Here is a 15026-nt window from a genome sequence, read left to right as displayed (position 1 = left end):
CACTTGAAATACATGATTATAGATCAATTATTGGTGAGGCAAAAAAACGCAAAACAGAATATCATGTTTAATCTATATCTGACGGTCCAATATATATTTGCAGATCATTATTTGGGTTTTCATACAGCTCGAGCAGAGAAATCTTTTTTCTGCCACCCATTGTCATAGCATCTATTGACTGCTGTGGTTAGCTTGCTGCTAGCTAGCTAGCTAGCTGGCTGGCTTCGCGAGATGGTAAAATGTTTGAAACCGTTGTCCTCTGTGAAGGCGATTATTATTATAAACTGTTACGCTGTTGACTCTTCAATATTTAACATAATATGTAACAAGACATACCTCTTTCCAGTGTACAGCGAGACACATTCACCTGCAGAGGTGGGGCTTGTTCGCAGCAGCCGCGGATAAATGTTTTCAATTTCCTTGTTCCTGCGGGAACTTTAATGCGGCGGACTGACTTCCGGTCAAGAGATCGAGAATATTAAAAATGATCCCAACGAAAACAGCAACAAAAACAGTAAAAAAAGGAAATAAAAAATGAAAGTACGAACAAAATTCCGTCTTACAAATTAAAATGTTATTGTATAATTTTATTTTAACCATTTGGTTTCTGTGTGCATTTAAGGCCAAATTGCTGTTAAACAATGCTGGTGTACACAAACATTTCACAGCATCGAAAACATGAATAATCTTTTGTTGTAGTTGTATTATGTAGGAGTTTTTTTCACAGCACATCCCTTTTATTTGCATTAAGATAAGATAAAAGGTTGCACCCTTTATATATTTGAACGAATAATGCAACCACTCACAAATGAGCAAGCAACACACAGATCATGCAGGGTTGACATTTTTATTGTTAGCTTCACCACATATATACTGTACAAAAGTATAATTGCCATGAATACATAAAAAAAACATTCAGTCCTCCCATCATTCCTCTCCAATAAGTCCAAAAACACTTTCCGGTCGGCAACCAAAACCACAGTCCAGGTGTTCACCCCTCCTCCCTGCATCACTCTCCGGAGAGCACAGAAACTTCTTGGAGATGTTGTCGCACCACCTCATCCAGCACCTTGCTCACACCTTTACAAGCTGTCATGGCAGCTTCGATCAGAGCCTCTAAGTGATCTTGATGGAGTCTGGCGTCCATTTGCAGCAGAGCGATCTGTCCGCCCCGGGGCAGCAGCGCTAAGGCCAGAGAGCTCACACCTCCACTTTCCTCTGCGTAGCAAAGGTCAGCGAGGGGTGTCTCATCCACGAACCCAACCGTGCAGGCGCACACGTAGTCCCGCATGGGGATGCCGGCGTCAATCACCGCCAGAGTGGCTGCATTCACACACACGCTGTAGTTCCCTCCATCTGACTGCAGAATCTGTTGGGAAAAGAAAGTTTTCACGTGTTTGAGCGCAAAAAAAAATCCCAAATATGGTGATCCCAACACATCTCACTGTTCCACACTAACCTTGACATAGATGTCTATTTGAGAGCGTGGGTAGAGCTGGGTCATCACAGCAGCTTCGAACGTCTGCTTCAGGTGGAGGCTCATCTCGGTAGACTTGCGGTCCCCATGTGGTCTCCTCTTCCTCTCTGCTGTGCTGAACGTGGCCATGCTGTACTGACAGTTGATAACAGCTCGATCGTGACGAGTCCGGCTGCGCGAACCTCGCATCTAGGGTTGACACATACATCATCTCAATCGCTATTTGCTGCTCCTAAATAACATTACTGAGATATAAGTAGGGAAGGTTGTCAAAACTCTGTTGCACAAATGAATGATTTCAAGCTAATTATAATTACTGGTTACAGTTCATTGTATTGAATATCAGTTGAGCAATATGATTTTGCCTACATTTGCCATAGTGTGATGCACACTCAGTGGCCACTTTATTATATAAAGACACCTGTAAAATCTAAAGAAACAGATTTCAACAAAACGCCGTCCAGAAAAACACCACCACTGACTACGACGTCGGTAATAAACACATTGTTGAATGGACACCCCTCGGAAAAATGTGCCATTATAAGCTTTGTAAAGGAAAATGATGTTAAATGTTGCTCATGATCAAAACATATACTGGACTGTCCAAGACAACAGCAATAACAGGCCATTACTTTGAATGACACCTCCTCTGGATGAACAGTGATGCACAGAGTGAATCACATCTACAGTATATTTACCCTTTTAGGGCTGATGAACACTTCCTGTTTTACAGCTATTATAAATGCTTGCTGCACCAGCGAATCATTCATGCTTGTTTTAGCACCAGCCTTGCCCCCTCCATCCCATGCTACTTACTTCATGTGGGCCGTACACCACAGCCAGAGCTTTGGTGTTTCCCTGCTCTAAATACGCGGAGCCGTCCGCCTGAGCGAACACTCCCATACGGGCCTGAACTTTCCGCAGCTCGGTGGCTTTCCTTCCATCTAGACGGTATCCCTGGTCGGACAGCAGCTCCAGGCCCGCCATGTTTCCGCAAACTTCGACTGAGCAGCGACGCAACGCCCCACGTGTTTTCCGCTGTACTGCATTACCCATACACCCACTCACTGGACTACGGAAAAGCAAAAGGCCCAAAAATATCAAGTTTGGATTATTAGTTATAAACATTCAGCTACTGTGTGTGACCAAATCAGAGTATAAAAATATATGTATGGACATAACCTTTCTCACCAGCTGAAATAATTTCTTAACTAAAATTTTAAATAAAAATCAAGAAATGTACAGTTGTATGTACTTTTTTTTTACTTACTTTGGTCCTCAGATTCATAATTTTGAACCTCTTATTTTACTTTTCTCACTGTTAATTACTCCTCTTTTGTATATTCAGTTATTTCTTATTATTCACTTAAAGTCACTCATGCCTTTGACACTTTAATCTTATGTGTATGTATGTACATTTCTTTTGTATCTGTTCTGCAATAAATGGTGGGTAAACTTAATAAAATTGGCAACTACATTTTTCAAAAATAACTATTTACCTACTTTTTGGTAATTGCTGTACTTGTTAATAAACAATTAAAAATATGAGTAAAAAAGCTACTGCATTGCACATGTATCTCATTTAATCCAAATGGGGCAAAAAAATAACCATTTAGCAACTATAACTGTTTTTACTTTGTCAGGATTTCTATTCTTCATGTCTGGGTACTGAATTACAGAACTATGCACTGTGATGTAACTATGTTTGCAGTGACACAAGTGAAAAGTTGGAATTTGCTCTCATTTGCTGACTCAAGGTAAATGCTTGTTTTCCTGGGTACCCCCTGGAAATGTGTCAAGGACCCCTGAACCCCTGGATCACACATTAGGATCCGCTACCCTGCAACAAAAAAAACCCATCAAACCCTGTGTCTTTATTACTTTTATCAGCTACTGTGGACTACTATGTGGTTGAATTCAGACCTGGAGATATAATTTCTAAGTGCACTACTGAAAAGAATGGCACAACAGTCAGTCTCACAATGCACGGAGAGTTACACAACTTCAACACTTTTAAAAATAAAATTTATTAGCATCTCTAATGTGTATAAATAAAAACATATATGAAACAATGTATATACGTATGATGTAATGAGTTTAACAATAACAGGGTTACATGTGATACAAAGGAGCAGTCTTTATTTTAGCCAGTGTATTGTGAGGAAAACTGTACCTTCAAAAATCAAGCTTTCAAATATGCATACCTATAAGTTGCAAATCTACATTCTTCGATAAGAATTAAACAAAGAAATCAGTTCGGGGGTGGTAACAGGGAGAATATGGTAAATATGCAGTTTTGCGTTTCTGTTTCTTAAGATTTCATAACATCTTTTGATTTAATACATTATAAATTATTTTTAAGGTTTCACTAACAATGTTGAGGCACAAAGCTGCAACACTATTCACACTGACCTCCTCAACTTAACATTACACTCAATATAAATCCAAAGAAGGATTTCACCTCACTCTTTTTCCCCATTTACTGAAGTCACATTGTTCCACAGACTCATAAGAAAGGGTCTTTATAAGCAGACCTGAAATCTAGGGACAATATGATTATAATGTTAGACACAGTGACAAAAAAAAATAGGAAGATACCAAATGACATTTTTTTACATGTAACCAACAGATCCAAAAAGGATCAAACAAACAACTGGATTTGCATTTTACTAATGTAACAAGGTTTGTCATTTTCTGCAATGGCTTGCTGTGCCTGGGTCAGAATACCAAGAAGACTGTGAATGGATGCTTTTGTTGGGGTCTGAGGACTCGGCTCTCTAGGCAAAAAGCAAAGAAAGGAAAGGACCTCTCTTCTTGTGTCACCCAATGTTTTCTATTTGGTCATGCTTTCAACACTCAACGTGTTCAAATGTCTTACAAAACTGACAGATATGCACATAAGACGAATGCTACCTCTGAAAGCTGGCCAGAATTTTACAATAGCCAATGCGATGTGGACTTGTAACAGACCATTAAATATACACCGCTGACGACTACAGGGGATAGTCTACAGCTAACATGACTGTGTGTCAAACTGCCACAGACAAGTCAGTTACAATGTGTGGACTATTGTTGGCCATTGTCTCAGTTTCTCCTCTTTAATTGAAAAATATCACATTTTAAAAGGGGATAACAACATCCAAGACGAACTGCTTCAAAGTAAAAAACAGTGGGTAGGTACAAAAAAAAAGAAGAAAAAAAGAAAAAAGTGGTGTGTCTGCTTTAATACGCAGGTGTACGTGACAGTGAGAGGTTATCGGCACCCAAGGATCATGGCGACCTCATTCAGCCTTATGGAATGAAGGGACTATGTAGTAGATCTGAAAAACGATGGTCTCTGCTCCATCCCAAGTCTTTAGAAGAGTGCAAAGATCCCCTTATTTCCCTGATATATCCATGTTCTCGCAACCTAAAACTCTGCAAACTCCTTCCCGCATTTTTCCGTTAAAGAAACGCGGATCTCCTCCTCCTCGTAATCGTCAAAGTTGCTGGTGTCCCCTGGGCCTCTGCACTTTGGTATGAACGGGGCTTCCACCTGCAAGAACAGGAGCAATACATATTTTAACAGGCAGGATTTATATTTATATCTACATTGCCAATCACAAGAACACCCATGACAGAGAAAGAGGAGGCAATTATTTATCTGAAGATGGACTGACTGTCTTTCAGCAATGTCCGTTACACTGTCAAAAGGCGTCTAGCCTCCGGCAAGAACGAATGATACTAAAATACGCTGGATTCTGACAGCTTAAGGGGGTCAGTATGCTTTAAAGGGAGTGCTTGACAGAAGGTCTGTCTCTCCCCCTCCAACCATCTGGATTGGATGGCTGGATCCAACAATTTTGGTAACTTTCCAAAACTGGCAATCAGGCCCACTTAACGCAGCAATTTACCCGGTAACACAGCATGATTTTAACTTGTCTTTTCTTTTTTTCACTCACACAACTACCTTCATCATTTTTCGTGTGTACAAACAAGTGCAACACCATGAATGTCTTTGAGGAGAGATGCCCGAAAGTGTGCACCTTAATCCCCATTTTAACAATTATCATGTCTTCCCCCTCTCTTCATCCCACTTTTAATTGTTACCATTCAAAACATCTATAAACACTTGTAGCTTTAGACATGGTCGGACGGCACTTTGTACAAACTAGTTCATCTCATGAACACCACAATCCTAAACAGCACCTAATGTCATGGATTTAGTTTCACATATAACTGTAAACCTTGACTTGAAGGAGCCATGGTTTTTCACACTTTGATGATTGAGATTAACCATCACAATCATTCCCATTGTTTTTACCAGCCATTTAGCCACACTGTAAAGTGGAACGTTTTGCAGATAATTCCTAATAACATATTTCTACATTCACTTATACCTATTCCTTGTTAATATGGTTGATTGTTTGACATTTAATATTTAAAACCTGTGACTGGCAGGGTGTATAAAACAGCATATGGACCTCTCTGCTGTGATACCGTTTTCACTGTCATGCTACAATACACCTTTTACTGAGCATTCAAGTTCCTGAGCCTTCCTCCCTCTCAGGTTAAACTCAGGTCTATTGTCAGTAAATGTCAGTGCCATTTCTGTGTGCAGAGTAATGTTCATATTCTTTGAGGCTAAAGCTTGAAATGACACAAGCTTCTGTGTACTATTTCTTCAAAGTTGTCAGTCCACCTCCCTCAACTCTAGTATTTACTGAACATGTAGTGTGTTTGCCTGTCAGAGAAAAGACAATCAAAGTGGAAAGCTACAGAAAGATATGGCTTTAGCTGGAATTCAAAAACACAACAAGGATGTGTTTGTGTGCAGGCCGAGCCTCCTGAACACCCCTTTTAGTCCTTTGCAAAGTTCAGGACAATTTTTAAAGCCAGGATTAACTCAAAGTGTGTCATCATTAACCCTGAAAATGTAGTTTAATGTAGAGATGGCCATTATAATTATCATGACAGGACGTCACATCTTTCTCTTTCATCTAACATCTTATTGACTAAATAATTATCAAGAATGGAAATAATCGCTGTAAAGACAAAAAAGAAAATGTGAATGAAAGTGGGTCAAAAACAGCTTACTGCAATAAAACTACAGTCTAACATTGTCATACAGCAGTATTCAAAGAGCAAAGAAAACTTCACTCGCTGAATAGAAGCTGTAAATAGACAAGAAAAACAAAACAGGCTTCCTGATTTATGCGTCAAATCTAGCTTAATAGCTCTGCTTTTGTATACTGTTTCTACGCCACAGAATCCCACAACATTTTATCATGTGGAAGCAGTTATCCGGCGACCAGTAATTGTTGTAAAGCATGGGGGCAACACTAAATCGGGGGAAGAACGTAAATAGTCAATAAAAATGGTGCTGAAATAAAATGAATTACATCCTATTACAAATCACAGCTGTAGGGTCAGATCTACAGATGCATTTGACAACAAAGAGCCAGTCTAAAGTTTATAAAATCATAGTATGATTGTACAATAATAAGGTTAAACAGAACCAACAGATCAATGAGATTCAAGCCTGAGCTAAATATCTACTTTGATTAATCGAAGAACTCCATTATCATTATCATCCTGCAAAACAGCATGTGGCACTGATAGCTCGCAGCCAGCCGTGGAGCTGGGTGATTTCCAAAAAACAAACTCTCTGACTGGCCAGTTGTGAAATCACTGTTCAAGTTAAAGACAGTGCTGCAAATAATGACACGGGACCTCGCAGCAGTCCTCAGATAACTTTCTACAAACAAAATAGTATACAATAATAATGTTGGAACATCATAAATGGGAATTTTACAAGTAGTAAAAAAAAAAAATCAATATCTGCACATCAATATCTAATTAACTTGGTTTTAATAGGGCTAACAGCGGTTGGTGTCACTACAAAATGTGTATGGCGTCTTGCCTTTCTTTCGTAGATTGCAATCCAGTCTGTTGTGGCAAACCATTTGTGGCCCTTGATGTCGTTGACTCCGTTCTTCAGGTTGCCGTAACGTTTGGTCAGATCCACCTGTAGCAGGTTTCTCAACAGATCCTTCAAGTCGGAGCTGAAGTGGGAGGGGAATCGTACCTAGAGAGAAGAAGTAGAACAAAATGTGGGTTTTGTACATGCACACTTATACCTAACATATTCTCAAACTACAGGGAGGAAGCACATTACATATTAAAAGGACTTTTATTTCCTTCAAGTAGAAATATCCAAAAACAAACACCTGCTTACCTTCCCAGACACGATCTTCTCATAGATCTGAATAGGCTGATCTGCAAAGAATGGAGGGTAGCCAGCTGCCATTTCATAGATGAGGACTCCGAGGGCCCACCAGTCCACAGCTTTGTTATAGCCCTAAAATGATTCAAGGCAGATAACACTGCTATAACTGAGAGGACGAAACAACTAAACTTCTACTACTCATAGAAGTCATTGACCGGCATATTTACAATCATAAACTGCCTCTTGCTTCTGATATAACTGGACCAACTGGACCCGATGCTAACATTAAGCTAGTCTTTGTTTGAGCAAATATGCTCTTTATATTAAAATGTACAGTATGAAAACACAAACTTGCAAGTGACATTTCTACCTAAATGTCTTCATACGACGATGTCTTCCACAGTCTGAGATATAATATATTCATGATACATTGGTCTGTTCTAATTTACTTTTTGGAGTTAACTTTTCCTCAACCGGTTCTAGCTATAGGTTTTACTTGCCAGTAGAGAGGGCTGTTGCCATAGTGTACAGTGAGTTTTCCCAGTTGATAAAAAGTTGGATTTGTACCCCTTATAAAAAAAATGCAATGTGTCTTTTTGCCGCATTACATTTATGTCTACTGGAGGCAACTGAACAATTGGTATCTCTTCCTTGTAGAGAGGATTTTGTCCTGTATGATTGTTCAGCCAGCACAGAGGCAAGTCTAGAAAAAAGCCAGAAAAGGACTTCTTGACATCTTTTCTGCTTTGTAGCTGTGCTGGAAAACCTCAACACGACTAAACATGGTCTGTGTCTAACCAGTTATCTACTTGGGGAACATAAATTACGCAACCAAACAACTACTACTCCCAAAAATGCAAAGCTAAAAGAGGCGTGTTACAAGAGTTTAAATGTGGACTTTTTGTTGGAACAACATACTTTGCTGAGAATGATTTCTGGCGCCAGGTACTCCGGTGTCCCACACAACGTCCAGGTCCTGCCTTTTACCCGCTTGGCAAATCCAAAGTCTGTCACCTAGAAGTCAGGAGCATATATACCATACATGGGCAACGTGCAGACGTGACAGAGCAGCATTACATATTCATTTGTTGCGTGCTAGCTCACCTGAATGTAGCCGTGGTGGTCAATGAGAAGGTTCTCAGGTTTCAGATCTCTGTATATGAGATCTAGTGAATGGAGGTACTCAAATGTCAGCACTATCTGGGCGGCGTAAAACCGTGCATGTGGTTCACTGTAGAAGGGGAGGAAAGAAGTGTGTTCACACTTGTAAGTAATCTCAATGCAATGCAAGAACTAATCAATGCATGTTATAATAACAGAAATTAGTTGACGGCAGGTTCAGTAAAATACTCACCTGAACCTTCCAATTCGTCTTAGGTGTGAGAACATCTCTCCTCCTGGAACATACTCCATCACCATGTACAAATTGGAGTTGTCCTAACAAAAGTAAAAACAAAAGACACTAGTAATAAAAAATATATAATAGTAAAATAGCACACTTTATTTATAATAATAAAAAAGCACACTTACCTTAAACGCGTACTCAAGTTTGACGAGAAAGGGGAAGCTCACAGCCTGTAATATCCTCTTCTCATTTAATGTGTGTTCTATTTGCTTGAGTTTCACCACCTGACAGATAAAAAGAGATAAGACAACCTTGTCGTGCAAACCTCACTTCCACTAGCAATAGAGATAACAGACACTGAAAGGAAAGGCAGCTTCTACTTATTTATTTATTTTACTTGTGTCCCCTAGTAACACAATGTAATGCTACAATGTAATGCTACAAGAACTTCAGAGTTTTAATGTCATTTTTTAAAAGGGAGATAAGAAGGTATTTGTATTAAGTGTTACTGCACGTCATCACGATTATTTATTTGAAAATGTTCCAAGAGGCTTGATACATGCTTCCACTGACCTTCTGCTTGTCCAGGATTTTCATGGCAAAGTATTGCTCTGTTCCTTTGTGTTTCACCAGCATGACTCTTCCAAATGAGCCGGTGCCCAGGGTCTTTAATCTTTCAAAGTCATCTAGGCACGTTGTGCTCTGTGAAAATAGCAACACGTTAGCCTATTCTGTGGATGGCAGCTACCAAAAACATTGAGTTCAAGTTGTCACAAGTCTTACCTGAGGTGGGCATTCCCATTTCCGTAAGAAATCTTCTTTGGCTTTGGCTAGAAACTCTTTTACTAAAAAAAGAAAGAGCACAGACAGATAAAGTTAGCATAAAGCTCTTGTCTGGTGGAATACAAACACACATTTGGGTTTTAGATTAAACTGGCAAAAAGACCAAATGCTATCATATTAGAAAGGGAAAAGAACAAATGTGGGAAATGTAAATTAAACTGTAAATCAATGGAGAAGAATATGGGTAAAGTCAACTCTCATCTGGATATAAATTAAATGGGATACTAAAAACATCACAAACTTTGTTCTAAAGATTAGACAAAACACGAGACAACAACATCCAAGACAGGCAGACTAGTGATGCATGCCAAGACACTCAGTATATTCGTTTCGTTATTTAGTAGCCTTATTCAAAAAGGGAGGGGGAACACAACACTCAAAATTACAGGAGAGGTTTCCCTGAGCATCTTGTGCATCACTTAGTACAGTTTGGGGGAAGGCTATTAAACACAGTATAAAAATGGTAAGCAAAGACAAACCAATGTATGGGAAATCCAGATTGAGAGAATGCGGATAACAAAAACACGGACTTATTATCAAAGCACATAATAAAAGCAAGCACATCTAGCAAGTTGTCACAATGAGACCAATGCCGTTCTGCCATTCTGGTCATCTTTTGGAGGAATGAGCATACCAAAAGTCTCTATTGATCACCAAGGTTTTGCAGGAGCAATCACCCACATGGATGGTGATGATACGGAAGAGAAGACAGAGAGAAATATAGAGTTCATGTACACAACAACAAGTATAACACGTCAACAAACATGAAGCATATGTAGTGAATAAAAGCAACAGGAATGAAAACAGAGTTTGACATTCACCTGAGGAATTTAAACTGAGACTGACTGTCTGCTGTGGGATTCGAAGAACGGGTGTACCAAAATGCCATGTAGCAGAAATTCAGTCGTGCATATTAGGTCAGATTGACAAGATAACACTGGATGTACTAGAGAACAAAATGTTCAAAACCTGTACTGTAAGCTACAAAGCTTTAGACTTTTGTGACAACTACTCTCCCTATAATAGCTTTGAAATTATGATGACTGCTTTGAGGAAAATAGAGCTGAAACAATAAGTTGTTGACAGAGAAAGAATCTGCAACTATTATGATAATTGATTAACTGAGAGTCGTGTAATTTTTCAAGCAAAAATGCAAAACATTTCTTAATTGTGAGGATTTGCTGCTTTTCTTTGTCTTATGCAGGACTGCAACTAAGAGTTATTTTCATTATTTATTAACCTGACATTTATTTGATCAATTATTCGTTTGGTCTATAAAACTTAAGAAAATAGTAAAAATGGCCATCACATTTTTTCCAGAGCCCAAGATGATGACATCCGACCAACCAAAGGTATTCAATATTTAATGATGTAAATCAGAGAAAAGCAGCAAATATTCACATTTGAGACGCTAGAACCATCAAATGTTTAGCAATTTAGCTCTAAACATGACTTAAACAATAACAGTTGTTGAATAATTTTCTGACGGATGACTAATTGAATAATCAACAAACATTACTAAACATGGTAGATGTAGTCTGACATTTTACAAACCAAACAATGAATTCATTAAAATGAATTGAAAGAAAATAACCCGCAGATTCATTCATAATACAAAAAACTGTTAGTTGCAGCCCTAGAACATAACACAATGACAAATTATCCCCCATGCACTCACAAAAATGTTAACCTGCTAAATAATATGAGATTTTTGTGCACACAAGCGTCACTCTAACATTTTGTATCTAGAGGGACAAATCAAATTGTCCGAAGCCAGCACAGTTGGCCAACCCCTCCTGACAGCAATGCCAAAATCCAGACAAGCATAACATGGTTCAGTTATGTCGGTCTGTGCTGTTACACTGCAGTGCAAGACACAACACATGGGCACGGTGAAATAAAATAGGTGTCACGGTGGCAGCTGTTTAATCTCCCTGTGCAAGTGTGACTATGTTGGTGCTGTTCCAACTGTTCCAGCTATATACAGTAAACACAGGTACTCTAGTGTATATATAAAGCACTGTAGGTAACCAGGTCGTCTTGTCAGCTACACTCCGGGCAAATCTGCAGCTCAGGGCACAGTGTCAGCTTAAACAGGTTTAACAGATAGCCACGCCGCAGGATCTAGGGATCATAGTTACACTCAAAAGAAATGCTTGGCAGTATGGGAACTATTGCTGATCTGATCATCTCTGTCTGTCTGAGAGTGTCTGGTTGGCACTGTTCACTGTGCCTGCCTGGTCTCGCTCAACAGGTCAATAAATCTCAGAGGAACGTATCCACTGCATCATTCAGTGACGTTACTTTAAACAAATGAAGTGCGTAACTGAACACAGATGGTTCTCTGCATGTTTTTAAGATTGTAAAAATGCATGAAAGTAGATGACAATTTCAGTAAAGTGACTGATTTTAGGCCAGGAAATGCAATTCATTTACCCACATCTTTTATCTTTACAACCAGGCATAGGGAAACATGTATGATTTAACACGCAGGATGCTCAATGATGACAAGCTGCACACATCAAAGTATATGAGTGCAAAGTAACACTGGCCCAGGCCTAGTTACGTCAAACCTTTCAAAGCTTGTAATACCCCTTATCCTCTGACGAAGGTCTGATGACAAGCTGCTCCAGTCAATGACGAGCCGAGTGTGAGACGTGAGCCTTGATGGATCATTACCACAGCAAGATTAAAAAAAGGGGCTCTAAATAAACACAAGGGACACAATTCAAGTGCATTTGTGTGAGAGTGTGTGTGCCTATGCCGGGAAGACAGTAGTAGGTCCTAGTTTTATGAATGGAAAGAATCATTTGTCATTTCTTCACCATATTTGGTCACAGTGCTGTACAGAGGGGAAAGCTGTGTTTATGTAGCCAAGAATAAAATGTGGCAGTGAAGCCCGAGGCAGAAACAGTCCCACACTGCCTTCAAGTAAAATGTATTGGCTATTTATAACAATCTCTCATGGGTTTGTGGTTTATTGCTGCAGATTTAAGATCATCAGTACCAAGTTTGTGTGTGATAACAGCTAGCTGTGCTGACTGAGGCTGCAGCTAAACATACAGCAAGAACCACATCCTGATTGTTATCCACCTAAGTTAGGGATGACACCACATCAGAGATGATGAGGTGATGCTAGCCTGAAGATGTTTAGCCATCATCTAAGGCTTTAGATGGGAAGCGACTACACGCCACGGCTAACTGTATGTGCACAGGCCTGAACAGCTACCACCATCAAGAGGCAATGAAATGACAGGGGCCTTCTGAGGGCTAATCCCCCCCTCATAGCTAAAGTTAGCAGGCTAACTGGTCATCAAGCTTGATCCTTCTTGTGCTCCAGTTGGCATGCAAACAGCCTTTTGACGTGTGAAAGGATCGATATGGGGGGATTTATCGATAAGCATTGCTTCCACGGCTCTGTAATAGGCTTTAATAGGCTGTTAACACAGTCAGTGCTCCCCTTCCCCTTGCAGCCAAGACAACCACAACATCCACGGGGTCTTCTCGCTACTAGCTAACTTAGCCAGACATTTTATTAATTTTAAGAGCAAAAAAAACACAAACAATTCCCTGCATGGTCATTTATCGTCAACTAAAGGGCGAGTGTTTGCAGCGCTGGTGGGATAACCGTGCGGGGGATGACGGACGGACGGACGGCCCTCTCCAGCTTTACTGTAGCTGCCAGTTAGGACACTTCAAGTGTTCTAACAGGCTAGCTATCTACGTTGAGGGGGCTTGATTAAGTGTCAAACGCATAAATACAACATAAAACCCCGTTGAAGCCAAACAACAGCCCGGACTCACCGCTCTCTAGCTCGTTGCCCTTCTTGGCGGTGGCAGCGTTCCCCATGGTGTGGAAGACACGGCGGTCGCTCCGACTGAGAAGAGATGGCGGTTGCTAGCTAACCTTCCTACAGCTGATATTCCCGAGCCCCTTAAAAATAGGTAAACCCAAAACGATATAAATGTTCAGTCGCTTCAAACGTGAGGAGATAAAGTCCAGTATCCCTTCCGGCGGGCCCCCTCACTCTCCCTCTGTCTTTCCCTCTCCTTCTTCCCCGTGAAAGATTTCCGCTCTTCCTAGTTCAGTAATGTCTGTACGGTTGACATGAAGCTAGCGGTCACTTCTGTTTCGGACTAGTCTGCTCCCCCCACCCTCCCCAGCCCTCAACACTCAGCTGCATTCACGGCATGGTTAGCATTAGGATTGGCCAAAGATGTCTGTGAAGATACCAAACTTGACTTGCTTCCGCATTTTTGGGGCATCACGATTGCTTGACATTTGAGTACTCGTTTGCCTGACTTTACAAGAGGCTAAATTTAACTTATGCAGGCAGAAATGCAGTCGGCTTTGTTTGATTTGTTACACATCCAGCTGTTAATGTAAACAACTGCACCTTCAGGAGTGTTTATATGGCGCAAAGACTGACAGACTGGTGCCATTATGATCCAACATTGTAGCATTTAGCAGTCATGTCATTTTGAAGTGCTCCTATAAGCTTTTATCCCATGACAGTTATTTTATTAGGTGCATATATGGTTTGATTCTGTGCATTACAAAACTGCAAGTATTTATGTATGACAAACAGGAAGGATTTGTCAGAGATATAGATAATATTAAAATAGAACTTAATAAAAATTAATAAATCCCTAGCCAAAATGAATGCTTGGGCCAGAAACCGTAGAGGAGGAAGTCAAATCAATTTTACGTAAATAGCCCAAAATACCTGCAGACGTGCAGGTATTAAAAAGTGATACGATCACTCACAGCATTTCAGGTTTGTGTATTTATATATGACAAACATGAAGGACTTGACAGAGAAACAGACGAAATGGAACATTATAAAATTACATTTCAAACAATCAGACAAAAGACAAAAATTAGGCCAGAATCAGTGGAGAATGAAATCTATTAATTTCATTATAGACCAAAATCACAAATCACAAATTAGCTTCAAAAGACAAAAAATAAATACTGATATCCTTTATTTAAGTAATATCACAATGTACAAAAAACATGTTATGTACTGAATAAAAATGCCACATATTAACTTTTCATTTTCAAGGTAAAACTCAAGAACATGACCAAAAGTTATCCAGTTAAGGGAATTATGAATTGTGCCTAAAGTTTGGAGGAGTCCTGTCTATTTCCA

The 15026-nt window shown here is 39.8% G+C and overlaps 2 protein-coding genes across 3 annotated transcripts; both read right to left on the bottom strand.

The window, feature by feature from the left end:
* Positions 1-859: 859 nt before the first annotated feature.
* exosc4 (exosome component 4) lies at positions 860-2476 on the bottom strand. Its single transcript, XM_070919483.1, has 3 exons — positions 2294-2476; positions 1460-1666; positions 860-1369 (listed from the first exon to the last, which is right to left on the bottom strand). Exons 1-3 carry the CDS (start codon positions 2462-2464, stop codon positions 1010-1012), a joined length of 738 nt encoding a protein of 245 aa, XP_070775584.1. The 5' UTR covers positions 2465-2476; the 3' UTR covers positions 860-1009.
* Positions 2477-3485: 1009 nt separating this feature from the next.
* Positions 3486-13986, bottom strand: prkacbb (protein kinase, cAMP-dependent, catalytic, beta b). 2 transcript variants are annotated; one of them, XM_070918352.1, is made up of 11 exons: positions 13678-13986; positions 10508-10516; positions 9814-9875; positions 9604-9732; positions 9216-9314; positions 9040-9122; positions 8790-8916; positions 8604-8699; positions 7695-7817; positions 7380-7544; positions 3486-5012 (listed from the first exon to the last, which is right to left on the bottom strand). In XM_070918352.1, exons 1-11 carry the CDS (start codon positions 13721-13723, stop codon positions 4887-4889), a joined length of 1065 nt encoding a protein of 354 aa, XP_070774453.1. In that variant the 5' UTR covers positions 13724-13986; the 3' UTR covers positions 3486-4886. The 2 variants fall into 2 exon arrangements, with proteins under 2 accessions (XP_070774453.1, XP_070774452.1); XM_070918351.1 differs by lacking the exon at positions 10508-10516.
* Between the last annotated feature and the right edge of the window lie 1040 nt (positions 13987-15026).

This window comes from Enoplosus armatus, chromosome 14, assembly GCF_043641665.1.
Source record: "Enoplosus armatus isolate fEnoArm2 chromosome 14, fEnoArm2.hap1, whole genome shotgun sequence".
Lineage (NCBI taxonomy): Eukaryota > Metazoa > Chordata > Actinopteri > Centrarchiformes > Enoplosidae > Enoplosus > Enoplosus armatus.
Note: the sequence above shows the minus strand (reverse complement) of the source record. Positions and strands in the feature narration are given on the sequence as shown.

What these genes read in the sequence shown, in the direction of transcription:
- exosc4 (XM_070919483.1), bottom strand. Translation starts at nt 2,464, where the DNA reads ATGGCGGGCCTGGAGCTGCTGTCCGACCAGGGATACCGTCTAGATGGA. An exon ending in TGGTGTACGGCCCACATGAA is followed by an intron (nt 1,667 to 2,293) that starts GTAAGTAGCATG and finishes TGTCAACCCTAG; the next exon opens with ATGCGAGGTTCGCGCAGCCG. An exon ending in AAATAGACATCTATGTCAAG is followed by an intron (nt 1,370 to 1,459) that starts GTTAGTGTGGAA and finishes TTTTCCCAACAG; the next exon opens with ATTCTGCAGTCAGATGGAGG.
- prkacbb (XM_070918352.1), bottom strand. Translation starts at nt 13,723, where the DNA reads ATGGGGAACGCTGCCACCGCCAAGAAGGGCAACGAGCTAGAGAGCG. An exon ending in ACCACCACGGCTACATTCAG is followed by an intron (nt 8,700 to 8,789) that starts GTGAGCTAGCAC and finishes CCTGACTTCTAG; the next exon opens with GTGACAGACTTTGGATTTGC. An exon ending in TTGCAATCTACGAAAGAAAG is followed by an intron (nt 5,013 to 7,379) that starts GCAAGACGCCAT and finishes CTGTTCTTGCAG; the next exon opens with GTGGAAGCCCCGTTCATACC.